At 38.9% G+C, this 22,428-nt stretch overlaps 1 protein-coding gene across 5 annotated transcripts in view; it reads right to left on the bottom strand.

Annotated features, from left to right (window-relative positions):
* pcbp3 (poly(rC) binding protein 3) overlaps positions 1-22,428 on the bottom strand; it is an 80,357-nt gene that overhangs the window by 23,052 nt on the left and 34,877 nt on the right. For all 5 annotated transcript variants that reach the window (XM_035909052.2, XM_006793707.2, XM_035909050.2 and 2 more), the window contains exon 6: positions 1,734-1,893. In XM_035909052.2, the coding sequence (XP_035764945.1) occupies positions 1,734-1,808 (75 nt within the window). In that variant the 5' untranslated portion in view covers positions 1,809-1,893. The remainder of the gene's footprint in view (positions 1-1,733; positions 1,894-22,428) is intronic.

A 22,428-nucleotide genomic window follows, 5' to 3' on the forward strand; every position in this document is an offset into this window, starting at 1 on the left:
CAGAACAGTAGATAAAATCAGTAGTTAAAATGTAAGTTTTGAAATTTAAGCTTAAAGGTGTGGATTTGGTGTTTTATTCAAATGCAGCTGAGAACAGGTGAGTCTTCAACCTGAATTTAAATAAAATGAGTGTTTCAGCTGATCGGAGGCTTTCTGGGAGTTTGTTCCAGATATAAGGAGCATAAAAGCTGAATGCAGCTTCTCCGTGTCTGGTTCTGACTCTGGGAACTGATATAAGACCGGATCCAGATGACCTGAGGGATCTGGAAGGTTCATACTGGGGCAGGAGGTCACTGATGTATTTTGGTCCTAAACCATTCAGAGCTTTATAGACCAGCATCAGAACTTTAAAGTCTGTATTAGACAATAGATGGATGGACGGAACTGATGGAGGAAGGAGACTGGTAATTACGAACAGCAAAGATGGCTATCTGGACTTGAATGTTGGTGCTACTCAATACCTCAACCCCTAGGCCTCCAGGATGCTAATATACAATAGTTCTATACTTTTTAACATTTAAAGTACTTTTTTTGTTTACCATTTGGTGGCTTTCGGTAGTTCACGTTAGCAGGATTTTTTTTAGCCCCTATACTCTTTGAATGATGGTTTTCTGTTTTGTATTATATTTACAGTTCCTGGTTTCTAGGTTTCTGTTCTGTTTCTGTTCTCTCTGTGTGTTATATGCTTAGTCTTAGTTTTCTGTCTTTATGTCTTCCCTGTGTCCCACGTCTTGTTACTTTTGTCTCTGTGCTTCATGTTCCCGCTGTTCCAGAATCTGTCATGTTTCAAGTCTGTATCTCTGCGTCATGCTTCCTGTTTTACTTTGACAGTCTGTGTCCTTTGCCAATGTACTCTGCTTTGCTTCATTCGTCTCGTTATGTCTCATTTGTCCCAGATGTGTTCCCACCTGTTCCCCATCCTCTCGTTGTCTTAACTGTGCATTTAAGCCCTGTGTTCCATTTGCGCTTTGTTGCGTTGTGCCCTCACAGTGCTGTGTTTCTGCCTTTGTGTTCCTGAAGAAACTCTTGTTCTCAGTCCGTGGTTTGTTTCTTATTTTCTAGAGTCCAGTTTAGTTTTCTTGTTTGAGGATTTAGTTTGTTTGTTGTGAAATTTATTTTTGTGGAAAGTTTTCTCATTCCATGTATGAGTCCTGCATTTGGGTCGTACATCCTGCCTGCCGCCTGCCACAGCACACACCTTGACAGTAAAGTGGAACTACGTTTGGTAAACAAATTAAAAATATTTTGTAATTTCTCTCTTTTTCATCAACTATCCTGAATATTGTGACATATAGATGTTTTGGTATATGTCTACAGATGTCTCCACAAACCAACTTACTTAATTTAATTATTTAAAAATGTAAGGCACCACTATGATGCAAGTCCTATGAATTACAGCAGGTTGTGACATATAATTATTTTTTTTTAAATTTACAGATGTCCTGCTACTAGGACGGTCAAGTCTAAGGTCAGAGTTGGGTTAAAGGGACAAACAGAGAAAAGATTTGAAAGTTAACAATTTCATTGCACAATTTGTACAATTCCAATTCATCTGAATACAACTTCATTAAAATCAGGTGAAAGGTTTAGGAAGAGAGGCCATGTAAAAACTGGCACCTGATTTATCACTGAAAGGATCTTGAAATGAAGAAATAAATCCCTCTGCATGTCTCTCACTTTTCAGCCCTCCTAACAGTCAATATGGCACTCACTCAATCACTGTGCTCACTTACTTTTCCATGCATGAGGAGGCGGATGGTCAGGGTGACATTGAGGCCACCCTCTGACTGGACTTTTGTGGGCTCCATGCTGAGGGAGGAAAAACTGGTGGTCCAGCAGTAGGATGTCCTCAGAAGGAGAAGGAGTGCGGTGGTATTCCAGCCAGCCAGTCACCTACAAAACACAACATCACACATAAGCGAACAGAGTCTGTGTGTTCACAACCAGCAGATGATATCAACGTCCAGTTGCATTAAATTATTATAAGAAGGCAGTTTGGTGCTTCTGCCGATGTGGTAACTGAATCATATTTCTGCTGTATGACACATAAAATAGTTTCTAAAGCCATTAATCTACAGACTGCTTTGACACAACATAAAACTTTCAGCGATTTTAACAAATGCTCAGTGGTTCATTTGTTTGTGAGACTGCACACTCCTCATATCTACAGCACCAAATAACACGCTTGTTTTCTGGGGTATATTAGCCACAAATGCCTAAATTAAAAATAAGTGATGACTTTAGGCTAAAAATCCAACGTGCAGAGCCCATTCGACTGCAGCGTGGCCAAGCAACATATTTATGAGCTGCCTGCTCAATATTTGTTTAATGAATGACACGTAATTGTGTTGAGAAGATCGAGAGATAACAGAATGTAATCACGTTCAGCTCCCCCCTGGGTATTTTTTTTCCCGTCTATTTGCTCTGTTAAAAATTCAAACGCAAAAACAAAGCAATCACTTGTTTTGTTTTTAATTGCAGGCCAGATCAGAAGAGAGAGAGAAAATTCTTCTGAGCTCTTATTCACGAACTATTTAGGAATATACTGGAAATACCAGACTGACCAATACAGGAGTAAAATAATTTGCAACATTTGTGACGGAGGTCCGTGCCATTGAGATGAAACTAGGTGAATAAATGAATACATGGACTACAGGAATGCCTTATCTGTATATATGTAATGTTCCTTTGAAGGTGCAGCATGATGACTTGCAGAATCCTCCAAGTCTTCACTGCTAAAAAGCTTTTTCCTCTGACTCAGACATTAAAGTCTTCCTCCTGTGCCCTTATTACAGTTAGTCAAATTACTTTGCTCTCCTCTGCCTTTGCTGTTAAGGCAAAGGCAAACAGACCGTCTGTATGCTTGGATGGCTGTGCCAAAAAGTCATAGCTGCTTTTTGTGTTTTAAAAAGTTATAAGAAATGACTTATGACATAGACTAAAGTATATAACAAAGAAATCTTTAATGAGTAAAGGAAAAGTTTCTGTACTGTTGCCAAGTTTAGAATGACCTTTATTACACGAATGTCAATATATGATGTGTGATGTGATGCAGAGCCTGAATCCAGTCTGTTTCTCATTTCCTACTGTCCCGTGGTTAGTGTGGTGCTCTGTAACCCTTTGGCTATTGTCATTTCATTCAGACAATACCATCCAAATGTCAATATTAAGTCTTCTGTAGATACAGTTTGCAATCTGATGTAATCACCCATCTTGTTGAGTTACTGCTGTTATCATTACCTGCAAGTTTGAGGTTTAAATTTTTATCAAGCAGCCCCAGGGGATTCTTCCCCAATCTCTATTTTCTGCTGCTTGTGGAGACTCATTTGGCTACAGCTTCTAATTTCCAGCCAGACACAACCTTAGGCTACTGTTTACTTTTTGTGCTCATATAAGAAAATGGAACAATATTATCCTATGAAAACAAAGATGAAGAGGAAATATATAAAAAATTAGCACATCAGCCCTCCCCACCCATTTTGGTTAGTGAGGTTGGTTTGAGTATTGTGAGAAAGGGAATATAAATCATGCTAACTGCACTGAAGTGAGGGCAAAACCCACAGATACTGATATCCACACTGGATATATGTAAATTACATTTTAGAGGTCAACTTAAATATATCTGCCGGGCCAACTTTAAATGCAGATTCCTGTCTATCACTCTGCATCACCAGGAAGGCATAAGATTGGTTCTAAATTCATTCTGCAGCATGAAAGTAACCCCACACATACAGTCAGCCACAAAGAGTGGTTTGGTCACCAGGAAGCCCCTGGTGCTTTATTTGGTTCAAAGGTCAAAGTTTAGTTGATTACAAGAAGAAGCAGTAAGACTGTGGACCTTGAAGTGATTACATCCACGAACCAAAAATATGTCTAGCTTAGAACCCACTGAAACAATCAGATGTGTTGTGTTTCCCACGAGAAACACTCATCCCTAAACTTTACTGCTTTTAAACAAAGGGCTGAGGGATGATTGGTAGGCACAGACATGAGACAGGAATATAATTTGATTGATATAAACATGGCCCAGAGTTACCTCATCATTTTAGACCTCATATATAAGCAAAAACATTTTAAATGGAATTTAATTATTTAACAGGGATCCAATAAAGATAAGTCCCTAACAGTCCAAAAACATGCTCATGAGAGTGTGTTAGCCCGATGACTGACTGGTGATGTGGGTGCACCCTGTCTTTCCTTGCACAGTGGCAGCTGGGATAAGCTTCAGGCAACCTCAGGTCAGATCATCAGTTAGGAATGGATATTTCATTATATCCAAAAAATAGCACTGATGACCATCTGGTACACTGAAAACAAAGTTCATATTTTAATAAATAAAAATACTCTTTATGGTTAATCAATTAAAATATTATTTTGATGCAAAATTTGTTTTGATGCAACACACTTACACCAGTCAGTTATTTTTGCTTTTTGTTATACATCTTTGGAAATAAAGATTGCTTTGTTGTAGCCTACCAATATTTGTGCCTACTTGTGCTACAGAAAAGTGGGATTTATCATTAACTATGGAATGCAGGTATAAGTGTGGCACATCTACAGATACTCCGGTGATATGCAATGAATTAAACTGCTGTGGCTAAAAGTGGTCTAATTTTAGATTTATATATATTCAGAAAAAAACAGGAGTTCAGCACAGCACAAGATTAATGAGATGTAATAGAAGTGGAGGCACAAGAACCTGAGGGGGAAAAGGTGGCAGGTTCTGCAGGATAGGTGGAAGAAACTACCTGCCAAGCACCTTGGGAACCTCTGAGCACCAATTAACAAGTAATAATTTGCACTTTTAGAAAGGGAAAGGATAACTTCACTAAATTTAGAGGTTATATATCAGATTCATAACAAAAAACTTGAAATAATGGGGTATTTCTCTTAATGTTTATTAGCCAGAATGGCCCTCGGGGAAAAGAGTTGCCCACAGGTGAGGTTGTGCTAGAGCTGTAGCAGCTTTGCAAGACCAAGGAAGGTGTTCAAAAAGGTTTGCATGGAGACAGCCAGGTTGTAACATTCAGTCCTTTAATAATAAACTTCTAAATGTACGTGAAGCCATTGTGAAGCTGTAGTAAACCCCGACAAAGTGAACTAAAGGCAACAACATCACACTGACTCACACTGCTATCAAGTGTGCTGCTAATGCTGTCAGCTAGCTAACCACGCTAACGGCACAGAGTGAAGGCCGAGAGGAGCCCGGACAGATCCAACAGGAAAAGTAATTCTCCCGGACAAAGAGAATGACCTTCATCTGAATGCCGTGAGTAAAACAATCCACCTCTGTTGTTTTCAGTTTGGTAATTACATTTTCCGTGTTATATACAACTAGGGTTGCCAACCGTCCCTTAAAAAACGGAATCGTCCCGTATTTAGAAACAAAAGTACACGTCCCAGCTGAAAAGGAACGCACTTTGTCCGTAATACAGTGAGAATCAAAAGTAGTCTATAAGTTTTAATGTAATTAACGCTTTGCAATTCCAGTATGACAATTCAGATTACCGCTCATCTCATTGGTTGAGGAAAGGTCGCTTGCGGAGAAAATACCGGAAGACAACAGATGACCACAACAAAAAGCATGGCCAACAGGGAAACAAACGCCGACACTGCGGTGCAAGTCTCAGACGACAGTATACCTGAAGCTGGGCAAACACTGTGCGATTTTCAAACTGCACGATTGGCTCGTATGGGTTATAAGTTCGTAGGTCACGATGCAGGTCTCACACTATGCCGCCCGATGCTCTGATGCGACCTGAGTGCTCACACTGTGCCTCCATAAAATGAAGGTTATAACAGAAAATCTGTCACTCGCTCTCGCTCTCTGTCTTTCACTCACACAGACACACGCCACCATCAACTTTGCTAAATTGCTAATGAAAAACATGATCAGGCAGCTGTGATTGAGCAGCAATGTAAACCCAACTATTTTCACGGTTGTTGTGGTCGTGATAATTTGGTGATGCCACATCGAAAAGGCTCGGATGAGCTTTCCAAAGTTCTACAAGTTGTGCCTCCATCGCTTGTGTCCAGATCACACGCTGCACAGCCGTGCTGCTCCGTCTTTTTCACCGACGTTTACGTGTTTGCGCGTGAGTAGTGTGAGCGGCTGCGGTGACACCCTCACGAGCGATTGATGATCGGGAGCTGGTCGTGAGGTGTTAATCGCTTCTCGTTACCCCACGTATATTACACATGCACGATGAAGGCCAAAATCGGGCCGATCACCAAATTGGTCGCACGACTCAAAAATCGGCTCAAAATGGGCCAAAAATCGCACAGTGTGAGCCCAGCATTATGCTGGGCTTCGCACTTTTGGCCCACAAATGTGCACTGTTACAAGAATATTTTTCTTTCTATTGTTTTCTATTAATTTATATAATTTTAAGTTAAGCAGGACAGAGTTCTTTTAAAGAAAGATTTACTTTTATTCTCAAAAGTTAAGCATGACAATCTTCTGTTTAAGAAAGAGACCTGTTTTATTGTGTTAATGTTGTCATTTTGAGCTAAAAATAAATGGCTAAATGATTTTTGTTTCCCATGTGTTGATATCACAAAGAATACACATCTACTTAAATCAAATTCAAGTCAAATGGTTAAAAAATAATTTCACACACAAAAAAAGAGCTAAAAAATTCACCACACTGGGAAGGGTGAAGACAACTGGGTCGCCCGGCCCTGGCCACGAGGTGTCCCTTATTTATTTCTCAGGGAGTTGGCAACCCTATATACAACCTTCTGTGTGTTGACTGACTGTTTGCCACTAAAGTTTTACTTTTACTTCTACACAGCAAATCACTTTTTAAAATGTGTTTTCTCTTATAGTAAGTAGATGAGAGCACTTCTTGTACAGGACAGGTAACAGATGTTTCAGTTAAAATGTTCTGGGAAGTTCATAATCTTACAGCATTTTGAAACTAGAATTTGTTTATTATGAATATTTCACAAAGTTGTGAAATAAGTGGTAAGAGCCAGGCCCAACCATTGCACTGGCATGGTTAGTTTTCCTGTCCTACAGCCTGCCTCTTGTCCTGACAGGGACCTTGTTTGAGAGAGGTTCCCCTGCATTTCCTCCCTGGGTTGTTACTGCTTGGTAGTGAGATGCCTCATTTATCCTAAGCGATGTCACAAAGTATTAGTCATTACTATTATACCTCTTTCAAGGCTTCTTGAGGCCCACCTAATGTAAAATGCAGGGGCAGTTTTTGATGCGTTATAAATGGGCAGTTACGTGAACACCTGCTCAGAACCTTGTAGGCTTGTCTGTTAGTTTTCCTGCAATACAGTCCCATTGCATGATTTTGGGTTACCCTGCTTCTGTGCAGTCAGAGGAACCTTCAGCAAACATGTGTTTATCAGTAGGGTGTCCAGGTCCGTCTCCTCATACTGCATTTCTTGCTTTGCCCTTCCCTGACTCAAGTAACTACTAATGTGAGTCTTGCCTGGGGTTTCACAGCCAGAGAGCTACACAAGGGGCTACCTGCTAGTAGCATGTGCCTCTATATGCATGTGGCTGGTACAGTAATTTGAAATGTGGTATTTCTCATTAAAAACGACTTAATGTTTTTGGATCTTCTTTTTAAAAACAGAAGTTGCAAATTCTTTTAAAGCTCTGTTTTGTTGTTTGCCAGAGTGATGTGTCCCTGCTGACAATAATAAAATGTAGCAATACAAATAAATTTGCTTAACAGGTGTGCTGACTACTGAGAGGATTCATATCCATGAGCACAAACACTTAGACGACTTTGTCATGACTGTTTCACGTGTTGCTATGAGAAACGGGGTCAACTGCAGAGTGATAGTTTGTGGTGTTAGAACAAATGAGTCAGACAAAACTGCCAACATGGTGCGTTGGGCTTTGTGCTTTTTGCACCTCGTAGGGATGCTGTTTTGTTTTTTTTCCCTAACCATTTGGCAACACCTAGAGAGCTGTGAACAAAAAAGCATACCGTGTTGATGTGTAAATAAAGGTACAAAAAGAAAAATGCTCACAAATGTGTTCATCTTGCTCCGGGTCTAATGATCACGGTGCCTTTATCAAGAGGTGTCAGACAGCATGTGGAAGCAAAGGTGTTAACAAGCATCACGTGTCACATAATTGTTCACATGTGAATCAGACCCCATAGTAAACTGTTCACATATCAGTGTTGCTGTATTTAAAACATCAGTTTCTCCTGCTTCGTCTCCGCTTGTTGTCTTCTTCTTTCTAAACTGCTATAGTTTGTTCGAGGGATGTTCTTGGGATTGGCTTACCTGTAAATTAAAATTTTGATTAAACCAGCCTCTCAGTTAGCACTAAAGAAACATTTTCTTTTAACTTCTTTGAGCATCTCTACTAAATGTAATTTCATTCTGTCGCCTGACTTCTATTCATGGCTGTCACTGTGTGCATATGTGTGAAGAGGAAAGTGGTGGAACAGAGCATGTGGCGCAGTTGCAGAAGGGAAGGCATTGTTAACTGAGTTAATAACACCCCAGTTTCAAGTTTTCTAGCAAGGGTTAATTAGTCTATAATCTAAAAGATGGACTGGTGGTGAACAACCTCAAACATCTGTACATCCGATGACAGGGAAGCTAGTCCTGGCTCGAGCAAAAACAGCTCTGCTGCTCATTTACAGCACAGCCACACAGCAAACACAGATGATCACAGGCTTTAACCCTCGTGGCATTTCTGCTGCAGAGATGGAGTAACACTTGAGGAAAAAAAACTAGCTGCTGTTGAAATGAAACTCCACAAAAAATAACGCAGTAACATCTCTCACCCAAAGCAGTAAGCTGTAGGGCAAGCACTGCATTATCAAAACAAACAGAGTATTTGGCAGCTATGGGAAACCGTTCATTCAGCGCAGTCTCATAACAAAGAATGAAGTGATGTACAGCCTGACTGATTTACTGGCAGGTCAGTGTTATTGGCTGCTATTACCTATTTGGCAATCTATCAGTATCAGCATTTGTAAACGATAATGATTAATGAAAATGAAGGAAAGAAAAGCAGAGATGAGAGAAACACCATACATGAGGGTGACCGTTGCTCAGGGGGTTGGGAAGCGTATCTGTAACCGGAAGGTCGCCGGTTCGATCCTCGGGCTCTCTGTCCTGGTCGTGTCGCAAGACATTTTACCTTACCGCCTACTGGTGATGGCCAGAGGGGCCGATGGCGTGATATGGCAGCCTCGCTTCTGTCAGTCTGCCCCAGGGCAGCTGTGGCTACAACCGTAGCTTGCCTCCACCAGTGTGTGAATGCGAGAGTGAATGAATAGTGGCATTGTAAAGCGCTTTGGGTGCCTTGAAAAGCGCTATATAAATCCAATCCATTATTATTATTATTATTAAATATGTTGGGTTTTGACATTGCATAGTTTGTCCACTAAGAGGCTGCACACATGTTAGGAACAATATAAACGGAAAACAGGTGATCTGAACAGAATCAAGCAGAATGTAAACTTAGGATGGGTGAAAATGGGGTGAAAGATCTTATCACGCCAATTTTGTGTATTTATTTCTGTCAAACCTAAAGACTCCTTTTTACGGTTTATTATAAGGTTAATTCTAGTTTGAACCTAAACCATGAACTTTTCCCAAACTTAAGCCAGTAGTTTACCTGCTGCTCTGTGTATGGCTTTTTGACAGACTATTTTTTGTGTAGCCATTTCCCTTATTTCAGAGTTTAAAAACTAGCGGTTTGGATTTTCATGAAGAAGACGCCCTCATGGCTCATTGAGTGACCCATTGACTAGCCAATTGGTAGCATGCAATCTGGTGATGCCACATTTTCAGATTGCCTCAGATTCACTTGTAATCCCGGCCAAGTAGGTACTAAAAAAGTATCTGGCACCATGTACTACTACCTAATAGAAAACCCTATAAGCTGAGCAGTGCCAAACCCAAGTAGGTACCAGTGGAAGAGGGCAAAGAGAGACAATGACAGAACAGAAACTAGAGAGTGACGAGACCAAATTTAGTAACTTACTAAACAAATTTGAAGTGTAAAAATATGTGACTGGGGTCTGTAGTGCGAGACTCTGATTCAAGAATCAGTACATAGGACGGATGAAGACTAATGTTCAGGGAGTAAGTGTAACTGCTGTATCTTAGCTAGCATTAAAAAAGAGTTAATAATTTTATGAGGCCAGTAGACTTCCTTCATAAAATAGTCACAAAAATCCACTGTAAACACCTTGAATGTTTTTGTATACATTATTCAACTCAATCCAGTGTAATGCTTTTGAGCATTAAGGCACCATTCTACTCCTGTTTGGTGTAATAACTCCTCCCTCCCAAACACTGCTCAGATGTCAGGAAGGAAAGGGTTCCTGACAATTTCCCTGACTTCCTGAAAATATGACACGCTATGACATTGGCATTACTGAATTCAAGTCATGATTCCCTAAGTGTACAGAAGAGACAGCTTGAGCTCTTCTGTAAGCAAGCAATATACACTCTGCAATGCTAGGAATATGTTTCTGCAGAGCGTCTGCAAATATGTGCATTTTTATTTTAAAACAATATCACTTCCCCCTGAGCTATGATGGCATAGCTCAGTTGGGGGGAAGGTGAAATCCTGCTCTTGTCCTTACAGCTCAGAGGCAGCTAGTGTAGGAACAGTTGTAATCAAGATATCTGAGAGAAAACCAAAGTGATGTGTAGGTTCTAATAGATTTTTGTCATTGCATTCTGATGTTTCGTGTTATCATAGTATTAATATTGTTTTTGGATAAGTGGGCTCTTAGAATGAGTTTATAATACCTCATTCTTCTGTCAGGAGTATATATGATACAAATAAATTTGCTGTCATTGGAAAAAAATAAAATAGACCACACACCCAAAATGGCAAATTGTGTGCTCTTAATATTTACCATGGGCCTATGGAACAGTGTTGAACAGTGTTTTTTATGCTTTTTATTTAGACGTTGACATTATTTTCAAACAAAATCAACTTATGACTCATTTGATTAGTCACTATTAAGACTGGCCTGCACAGAGCTGCAAAAACACTTAGTTTGACAGCTAGTTTTAGCTTTCGTGTCTGAAAAGAGAAGCCAGTATGGAAGTGCCTTAAGCCAGCATTTATTGGATTGGCTATGATGGGGAAACGTCCGTGCTCCTATAGAGGCCTCTGGGAAAACAGACCTTTGCCCTAGCTCAGTAAATGGTTTCCTCATGGGTTTATGTCCTAGGTCTTTTATGTTTTTTTCAAACTTTCATGCATGTAAAATCCCTCTACACAGCTCTCACTTGGTCACTTTATTTAGCTTATTCTGGTCCATCTCTGTTCTCTTTTCTTCAACTTCTGTCTCTTGTTATTGTGAAAGGTAGTCACAGGTTCTGCACAGTTTTAACAGACTGTCATGCTACATGGATAGCTAGCTTTACTCAGCGTAATGTCTGTTAAAGAAAGCCAGTTGAGGTTGTCTTTTACACGTTTTGCATAATATATTTAGAACTAAAAGTAAGAAGGCTATATGTTTTATAGTGGTTTTTGTTTATTTTGCTCCACAGTGTCCACAGTTTGTAACTTTGCTCACTTACAAAGAAATGCACATTCTTTAGTTTTTATCCAAGATACATGGTTCCATCTATACATTATACAGCCCCTAACATCCTCTCTGACAGTTGCACCAATCTCGCTCCAAGAGCTTGCAGACATTTATGAATCTTTAAATTGATGCTATGATTGTTATTCATTATATTAAAGCAACAATTGCAACTGCCTCGCTCATAAATTCAAAAACTCCGGTGAAAAAGTGGTAAAAAAATGCACAGGAGGAATCAGGTGAAACAGGACAACCACAATAGCTGCGGGCTGCGTTCATTTCTCTGGAGGTGCATGTCAGGTTAGTTGTAGATTTCCCGCTGAAACATACTCAGGCACGAGCGAGCAAACTTAGAAATTCAGCAGGGGATCAAATAATTACTACCTCCAGTGTATAGAAAATTATCAAAAGGCTGTCACCTGCCGACAAACAAACATCTCAAACATAACAAGTTTTTTTTTTTTTTTTTTAAATACGTACCAAACAAGCTTTCAGTACATACACCTATTAGACCGCTTGGGTCACCTGGTAGTTCTACATGTTCTAGGGCAGGGGTGGGCAACTCCAGGCCTCAAGTGCCGGTGTCCTGCAGGTTTTAGATCTCACCCTGTGTCAACACACCTCGGGAGAACTTCAAGACATGTTGAGGAGGTAATTTAGCCATTTGAGTCGGCTGTGTTGGATCAAGGACACATCTAAAACCTGCAGGAAACTGGCACTCGAGGCCTGGAGTTGCCTACCCCTGTTCTAGGGTTTTTCAAAGTGAGGTGACATAGCATTTATCATCAGTGCACCAATCACAGTCTTTTTAAAAAGCAAAGTAAAGACCTTGTGTTAATTTTTAAGGACGACAAGAACACACCTTGAACCACCTCTTTATGAAATGATGCTTTACAAATAAAATTAGATTAGATTTAACACAAAGGAACAATCAACTAATCAATTAATCCACAACTACTGTAATTAACAAAATACAAGCTTGAATGTTGCAGATTTTTAAAGTGGAAGCTTTTTGAAAGTAAAGGAAGGTATGCGTAGAGGACGTCATGGGGGAAAAAAGAAATTACTCAAGCTTGACAGAAAAGCTCTAAAGGCCTAATTTATTTATTTACATGTGCACACAGACACTCACATGCAGAAATATATATGATACTGTAGAATTGTACTAATTAAAATGTTTCGTAATCTCAGATACTTTAAAGTTAGATTAGTCATAATATAACATTTGTGGTGTTTAAATTGTGTTTCTTAGAATTTACACTCTATAAGCTTGACTAAACCCATATAGCAAATTGGTTTTGTATTCAGTGTATATTTATAATAAAGCCCTGATCATTTCTGTCCTGTTTTAACAATCATGGTGCATGTTCAACCGAAAACAGAGACTGAACTGTAAGCTATATAAAAAGGTTAAAAAACTATTTTGGTAAAGGCTATTGATGGTATTTTATAACCATAAATATTCCTATAAATAAATATGCTGCTCAATTCCTTGATATTTCCAGTTACTTTAAATTAAATTTGTATCTTTATTTTCCAGTGTCGAACATCCAACACAAATCATCATGATTTCTAAATGATAGTTGTCTTTGGTGATAAACGAGTGTGAGTTGAACGCCATCTGATCTTTGTTGATGTCTGTTTATTGTGTCTACAAGGACAGACGGAATTGGGAACAAAAATCACTCAGGACTATAAAAGGAAAAGTTACAGTAAAATGTTTAACCAAATTGGTGAGATACACTTTTTTGTATTAAAATAAATGTGATGCCTGTTTTATAAGCATTTACTAAAACGAAAGCAGAAGTTTCTGATTATCCAGTTTCATAAAAATACTCTCTATAAATAACATGCAGTAATCTTATAATCACATTCACCCAAGCAGTTTTGTCAGTAACTGTACTAAAAGGCTCTTTGAAAAACGACCCTTAGTATTTTAGAAATCACTTGGTGTTTTTGCCTCCTGTAGTTCAAACATAAAGAGTGTGATGTGTTTTAAAAAAATAAATAAATAAATAAAATAAATAAATATATATATATATATATATATATATATATATATATATATATATATATATATATATATATATATATATATATATATGTATATATCAGTGGGACAATTTTGTGCATTTTGCTTACCGGGGGACATCTTTTGCATGAATAACCTCAAAGAACAATTGTCATCATTTTGTTTGGATTAATTATCATCTGCTAGCTTCTGTGGCCTATTAGCATCTTCGCTCCACAGCAGAGCCCTTTCTAAAAAATCAAAATGGTCTCTCAGACAACAACAGCCTTGATGCATTTAGGGTATTGAGTTATATTAGAGCAGAAAGAGAATAATATATTTGCCTTTACATATGCCGAGGAGAATTTTGTTGCTGCACCTCTGTCTGTAAGCAACCATCCAGCCAGTCCCCCCCATTTGCCCCCAAAAGCTGGCTGTAGCCTGTCATCTCCAATCAGTCGGCCTGGTTAAGATCTCAGCTTAAATTAGACTCACAGGCCGGCGGCCGCTTGCATTGTTCCTCTGCCTCTTAGGATTAGCTTGGATGGCTAACATGTGTTGTCGCTGTGATTAGCTGTCAGTTTTCCCAAGAATATATAAAGAAATTATTTATTTTGTACATGGTGTCAGTAATCGTTAATGGAGAGCATGCCTCTCTTACAGGGTCGTTGGTTGATTAAGTAGACTCTGCTACCAGTAAAACCATGTCTCCCCTGCTTATGTAAAAATTGTAGTATTCAGGTTTTCCGGTTCACCATGAACTGAAATTATATTTGTAACCAACAGTGCAAGATTGGCACAGTCACCTTGAAAGACATTCTGCACCAAGAAGTCACATTTAAGCATTCAACATGAAAAGCTGCCATCTACGAGTTGAGTTTAGCCTTAATCATGACCCCAAATTTTTACTAAGTATAGGATAAATTAACACAATAAAACATCTCAACTCATCAATTTAAAGCAATTCAGAGTCTGATCTTATTGTGTTCCTCCAGAAAAGCCATCCTAAATAAGACGTTTACTTTTAGGAAATCTTAACCTTTGGCCACAAACATTTAATCAAAACACATGGGACATCATCTTTAAATAGAATAATAAATTTACCTGATCGCAGTTCCAAAGAGATGACCCCCGCCTCAGCTGTTAACAAAAGATGAATCAATCGGAATCGAAATAATATATCTTCCTACCATCAAGACGAGACAAAAAGCTGCCAAGCCATTGGCCAAGACGTTGGGTCATGTGGGCGAATCAAAAATGGTGAGGTCACATTTGTAGTGTAACCCGAAAATATTCCCAGATTCAGATGAGTTTCGCAGCAGACCTGTCCATTTCGTCATGGACAAGCGTCCTCTTTTATATGGACAGAAGACACGAGTGCCCCAGATTAGGGTCCCCCTCAGGGTCTGGGGGGAGGTTGGAGGTGGCAAACAATTGCAGTGGGCGCCAGGATATTCTCAATGACATGTTGGTAAATCCATCGAACATGGATGCTAAATCTTTCTGTCAGCCTATTGCTAAAATCAACTTCTGTACCACATCTCGGATTTTCTGAATTTACCTTTTAATAATGACATAATTGGGGGGGGGAAACAAATAAAAACATTGCGATTGACCTGTAATCTGCATTTAACCAAGTATTTGGTTTGCCTGCATTGTGGGTTGACTTGCACATATTGTTAAACCACACACTAAAGCTGCATTTGCTGTTTGATAAAGTAATTCCTTGCTGCACACACTGTCACTTTATTGCTACAAGCAAAAGAAGGAGCATTAAGAGGGTCTGAAATTGAATGGTTCCAGTTCACTACCCACTTTAGTAGGACTCTGTTGAACTCAAAGAATATGTTTTGATTGACCGAGCATTTGCCAATTACCGGTACTATTCGGGACAACAATGACACTTGCAAACTTTCCTCTTATCTTATTGTTTTCCCATGTTTGTGTTTTATTCATTTCTCCCCATTCTGATAATGCTGCTGTCGTTGTCTGTAAATCATAGATACGTCTGGTGCTGTAAGCATCCCGAGGGGGACCCTGCATGCAAAGTAGCCAGTGTTCTGTGTAATTTATCCACTATGGTAGAACCATGGACAAAAAGTACATTTGGTCTTTCTACTATCTTGTTCATTAACCAGAATCCTCCACGTCCACATTTTGCCTTTTGTTTTTTTTTTTTACTACCTCTAATTGGGCCTTGACACTTGTATGCAGAGGCACCCCAAAGCAATTGAATACAGTTAAGACAATGAAGCTCTCCTGACCTTGTTTATATATAATGAGTTTTACACATTTTTTTTCTTTCTCTTATTTTAAAAACGTTGTTAAAAGAAATGTCAGAAAAGTCTTTCAAGTCAAGGACAGCAAGGCTACATGGAAGGAGACACTCGCAGCTGGCGATATATGACTTCAGTGTAAACAAATGACCTCACTGGAACACTTGTTAGTTGCACTTTATATGACAGGAAGAGCAGTTTTATAATAAGCAGTATTAAAAGAAAGCCTTGAGCATCTGGTTAACAGGCCAAAGCCAAAATACATACAATTTTCAGATTCAATTGTATTATGTTGTGCAGACTCCTGAGGAGTTACAAAGCTATGTTACTTTAGTTACTGCTAGAGTAAATGCGTTTTTGTTTGAAAACACATCTTTTTCTCTCCGTTTTGGCCTTCGTCCACACTGAGACGGCATTTTTGGTCAAGGAAAACTGCGTTTTTTGAAAACGCTCTCCAAAGTGGATAAATTTGAAAATGCCGTTTTCGCGTCGCAGTGTGGACTGCAAAAATGGAGGCTTTCAAAAACTATGATGCATTTTAGTCATGTGATGCAGTCATGTGACCAATTCAACTAAGATGGCGGACAGAATTGTACAGCAGTTCTTTTGTTTGCGCTCAATTTTGACAGCCTTATTAAAGATTAATATCAGTTTGTACATGCTCCAAATAAAACTCGGCACTTTTCCTCAACATTTTGCCGCAACATTTCAAGAGCCGGAAAGTAAATAAACAGCAGACGGAAATGACACAGGTCGAATCGTCTTACGCTTCACGCATTCGTAGTACAGGAACGTGGCGTTTTCTGTGTGGATGAAAACGATAGTGTGGACGCGGAGCGTTTTTAGAAGAAAACTCCATCTTTAAATTTATCCGGATTAGTGTAGACGTAGCCTTATTTTACAAACCCACCTTTCTACCCTAGGCTACTTTTGTGCTTACATTTGACTATTGAATATTTGTTATATCACTGTGTCACTACTATTCCACTATAATGTTACCGCTGGGGGCAGTTGATTCACATCTTGCATTAGGTAGTCTGTATATTGCTCATCAAAAACGTTAGCACAGCAGGAATGAAAAGGGCATTATGGGTAGTTTATGGTGAAGCTTGCAGCTCTGCACACACACAGAACAGACTGTGAAGAGTCAGCAACACAGCAAAGGCAGTGATCCCATGTGGAGAGAAAGGAAATGTTTTTAACCCTCAGCCATAAAAGCCAGATGGGGTATTGTTGTCACCCTGAAGGGTGGGCGGCATAGACACCAAAGTCTGTAACTCAAGAATGAGGTAACATAGGATTTAGAAAATTCGTATCATTACTGCATCTACTAAAATATCTTTAGTTTGAATCCCAGTGACCAGAAGGTCAGAGGTCACGTTTTCTGAAAATCTTGTGAACGTGGTAACTCTAGAAGGACTTAACCGGGTACTTCCAAATTAATCTGCTAGGAGTCTGGCACCCACCAGCACTGGTGGGTGCCAGTATTTTTTTTATAGTTGACAAAGTTGACAAAACTCGTGATTGTTACTGTAACTGCTTTCAAAGTCATTATTTCGCAGTTTTGCTCTGGGGGAGGGGCTATAGGACACTTTTGTCAGTCTTAAACCATTTTTTCCCCTAATGATGCTTTAGGTAAAAAAAAAAAAGTTATAATAACATATTTTGAACCAATACACCATCCCTCATAGCAACCTGCTTCTAACATGGTGTAAGTTGCATGGTCCCCACCCCACCCCAAGGACCTCCCAGGTTCAAGCTGTTATCGTTCCTAATATGGTGACAGTATCAAACTGAACCTTGACCTTTTCTGAAGAGAATGAAAAGTTCAAATGAGGTAATAGTCACTGTGAGATATATTGTTTTTCACATGTTCACACAAAACATCACTCTTCACTAGGAAGTCTTGTGAAAGCCTGTCAGAAAGGTAGAGTAACAGAAGAGAAGCCACAGTGAGGTCATCTTAATCTTGAGTATATCATTTCCTCTTGCACATTAGATTATTCTTGCTTAACTGCAGGTTAAGCAAAGAACAAGTCCAAGCAAAAAACACTTTCTCCAAATGTTTATCCACCACAGTATTTATTACCGGAGAAAAAATAATTAAACTCTATTAAAAATTAAACAGTTTCATTTATTAAATGTAAAATGGGTTTACAATTAAGTAAACTCAACAGGTGCGATATATTTTCAGTAGATAACAAATGACTTGGCATGCTCTGTAATTTTATTTCCAGTAAAACATTTTTCTTCATGACCGTGAGATGAATTGCAGAAATCAAGCGGTTTAGTTTACAAATTAAAACACGATGATGGATAACACCAGTTCCCGAGGTCAAACTAAAATAACTTCCCACAGAGTTTTTCAGTAAAAATGCTCACAGCATTGTTTGAACACTCACATCCTGCCTACACAAACCAGATATCTATTAAATATTACATCAGGACATATCGAATACTGTATAACAGTTGGGGATGAAAACCTGCTTGGTGGCACTTTTAAACAAGAATAAACAAGAATAAGATGAAACTTTTCCTAATTACCTTGTTTTTTTTGCTGATTTTTATTATTATTATTACTTTTTATTCATTAAAGTACCACAGTCTGATCTTATCTTAACCTAAATCACAAGCACAAACAAGCATAATCTAGATTTATCAAGACATAAGCGAGCAAGCACATGTTGCCGGTGCTGGTGGGAGAGAACCTCTTGGATTTATTAACAGCAGCGACTTTCAGTAGCTGCAGATCAGACCTAAACAACATCCAGGATACATTTTGAACTGACCGTTCTTTCTCCCAGAACAGCTTCATCAGATTTATATTCTTAAGTTTAGGTCACTCATCACCCCTCACTTTCTATCTAACAGTTTATCGCTAGTGGAGATTCCAGGCTCCATCATTGAACGTAATCCTTTTCTCCCACTCGTAGCTGTTTCAGCCTCTTATCTCGGAGTCTCGTTGCTAATAATAATTTAGCCTGTCATTGCTACAAACTGGCAAATCCCACTGTCTGTGGTCACCACATCAGTGCTGGTCTCGTCCCATCTGTCTTGCCTTTTTACATAAATTAGTGTTTCTCCAAAACAAAAAAGTTTGATCAGCCAAAAAAACCAAACCTCAAAAGCAGTGATTAAAAATTGTTTTACATAATTATTATTAGTGTTATAATTTATCTGTTGTTCTTTTTATTTTGGGAGAGGAGTGGCTTCCTTTGTGGTATTCTGCAACTGTCTGGCCAGTTTAACATATAACCATAATCATGTCTCGTGATGTTCCTTAGGTATGGGTGGATTTCTATTCGGCACTGGAGTCACCTTGCCTGGCCTCAGTGCTCCATTTCTAGACTCTTTAAATTTTTAATGTGAAAACTTAAAAAATCTAATGTGCAGCAGCACATTCAGCAGCTCTTTCAATAGTCACATGGTTTAATCCACAGATCTTAATGTAATATGTCTAAGTTCGTTGCTATGATCAGTGGAAGTAAGCTAACATAGACGTTCTTGTGCCACGGCGTTCTCGGATATATCACTCAAATAATATTTATCCCTCAAATCTCATACTGCGAGCTGCAGTGTGAGCTTTGCAGCTTGGGTTACTTTAGTATGAAATAAACAAGCGGTGACTCGATTCGTTTGGCTTCACTTCCGCTCAAATCAATCAGTGACAACAAATGACAAATTCCCTAAAGCTATGGCTGAATTTCCTAAGCGCTCCATTCAGAAAGAAATTCTGTGTCCTTCATCCTTCAGCAATTCAAAGGTTACAGATAGCATCTGCTTTTTTGTGTGTGTGTGTGTTTGTTTTTTCTTCAGTGTACTAATGACACATTCCTTAACTGATGGCATGTTTGTTTATGGCTCATGGGAATACACTAATGAGCTTTAACTAGTGTTTATTGCTTCTCTCAGGAATGGTATTGATCACTTTCACTGGTTCATAACGGCACATGTTTAGTTTTTTAGTGGTTTTGCATTTTTGCTGTTGCACTTATTAAAAGTCATGCAGTGTTTTTTAATAAGCACTGCATGACTGAAAGCTGCTGTCTAAATAACTTTCACTTTTATACTGTCAGGCCATCAGAAGCAGAGGCCTTCTTGTGATACAAAAAAATGTTGCTTTTGGTGTGTGTACACAGCTTCCCCTGCCTCTTTTCAATATGCATTTTAAAGATATGTTGGCAGCTGCTGCTTGCAGGCAGTGAGTAAATGTTTGAAAATGACTAACTTTGAGAAACATGTCACATTTGGTTTCCCAGTCTGACTACTCTCTGCTGCCTTATATCAAAGGAATTGACCACAATGACAAAGAAAAGGAGAAATATAGTTTTCTCTGGATGCAGTACAGGGTGCCAGTGATTGGTGCATATTTAAATATTTGTTTTTATTTCATTACGTTGCTCAGGCATATGCACACTGGCATCAGAATTTGATCTGGGGAACTGCGTGATAATGGGTGGTCATCAAGAGGATGGCATCCTTTCATTAAAACACATTTTGATGGCCATGGCATGCAGCTGTGAAGCTATAAATAGTGAGGAAAAAGGTGAATGGAAACCGCCTGCACGTGAGCTTTTTGTTTAATGAAAACAGGCCATGATGTAGAGTCTGCAGATATACTCTCTGATATGAAGTCCAAATGAGATGTTTCTGGCTTTAGTGACACAAGTGATTATAAATGCTTGATAAGAAATAGCTATGCTGGTCAGACAACACTCTAAAATCTCAGCCCCTATCCCGATGCTTCTGCTTGTTATTTAAATTGGCAAAGAATTAAGAGCAGCACACAAATGCACAGTATGACTGATGTTCATCACAACACCCATATCCATTGTTTTCCACGTAGGCCCACACTGGCAGCGTTTTGATGCACGTCAGCTGTCATGAAAAAGCTGCATTTTTTTTCCTGCTCCCAAATTGTCATATCTTGCACCTTAAAATATTTTTGTGTTTGACACACCCAGTCTGAGCTGTGTGCGTCATTTACTGACGCACAAGCTTATGATGTGGGCTGAACTTTAGTCTAATTGGAGTCAAAAGCAGTCTGTAAGCACAAGTAAACAAATCAGTTTATGAACATATTACATTTAAAATGAAGAGATATTCATTAAAAAGGATGCTAAATTATAAAGTATCACAACCACATCAGTAATATTTGTTCTGTTAACAGATCCCTAAAGAACTACTTTTTTGAAATTTAAATAAATACCCTTTTAATCTGTGAACTAGGCTTATTTCTGACTGAAACTATCGCCCTGTGTTGATCTCTTCAGTTCATTCAAACTGTGTGAGAATGTTCAGTCTGCTCATTGGGCACATGTGTGTGGGGCGGGAGCAACAAAAGTAAGTACAGAAGAAGGTGCTGCGTTCTGGATTATTTGTGAACACAGAGAATTTACATTCATTTCACAGCTAGTTGCTGGCCTGTACTCACTTGTGCAGATCTATAGTACGTTCCTGCATTGAAAATATAAAGCATACGTGGCTAATGCTTGGTAGTTAGAGCTGGGCGATAGAACGATAACGATATGTATTGCAAAATAACTTTTTCTCGATAGAAAAGTTAAACTGTTGCGATAAGCCTCATCTCGCTTGTCCTCTTTAAAAAAAAAAAGAAGAAGAACAGCCAATCCAAATTAAGTAGCGCAGAGCCGAACCAATCACAGCCGCAGCGTCACATCATGTGACTTGTTACGTACAGCACAAGTGCCAAGCTGCACATGTGTATTTGTTTGGGAAGCAGCCAGCCGCCGTGCCGCCTGGGTAATGGAGGAAATGAGTGTGCTGACTAGAGAAAAATCAACCGAGAGCGTGACCGAAGGTTACCGAGGAGAAAACCGATGATGGTTCCAATGCCGGAGAGATTGTCGAACGGAAGAGCCATAGAAGTTCGGTAGTGTGAAGGTATTTCGGCTATTTCAAGTCAAACAGAGTAGCGCGCACTGTAAATTGTGCCGAAAGCAAGTCTGGAAATACAATAAAGCGGTGCATGCTCGATCTCTGACTGAAAGCGCTAATTCGTCATTCGGCTTTTGTCAGACTAAAGTAACTGTTAAAACTGTTTGAAAAGCTAAGCTATACAACAAGGAGAGATTGAGAATTTCCTTTTAGTTCTCAGTTTATTTGATATTGACAAAAGTTAGTCAATTTTTTCTGTTCTTCTGTAAAACAAACTAAGATTTATTTTTAGAATTAATATTTTGTTTCTAAGTGGAATTGACAATTTAGTCTGTTTTGTTTGTTCTGATTTGAAACTTAAACGCTTTAGCGGCTGCCTTTTGTGTAGTTTGCAATATTTGCCTTTATTTATCTGAAAAAGTCTCATGTTCCTTAAGTACATCTACCCTGTTGAACTTATTATGGGAAATAAATATTTAAATCAAAACAAGCTGCTGATTATTTCACATTTTACTTGTGAGCAACGGCACATTTAAATCTTACAAATATAGTAATTTGGCTTATATCGTGATATATATCGTTATCGCCTGAAATGAAAAAAACATATCGTGATATGAAAACATCTTATATCGCCCAGCTCTACTGGTAGTTGGTTCGAATCACGCTCACACCATAAACAAAGCGTTTTGGCTGCACCGAGGGGAGA

The sequence above is a fragment of the Neolamprologus brichardi genome, chromosome 16, assembly GCF_056152115.1.
Source record: "Neolamprologus brichardi isolate AB-2024 chromosome 16, ASM5615211v1, whole genome shotgun sequence".
Classification (NCBI taxonomy): domain Eukaryota; kingdom Metazoa; phylum Chordata; class Actinopteri; order Cichliformes; family Cichlidae; genus Neolamprologus; species Neolamprologus brichardi.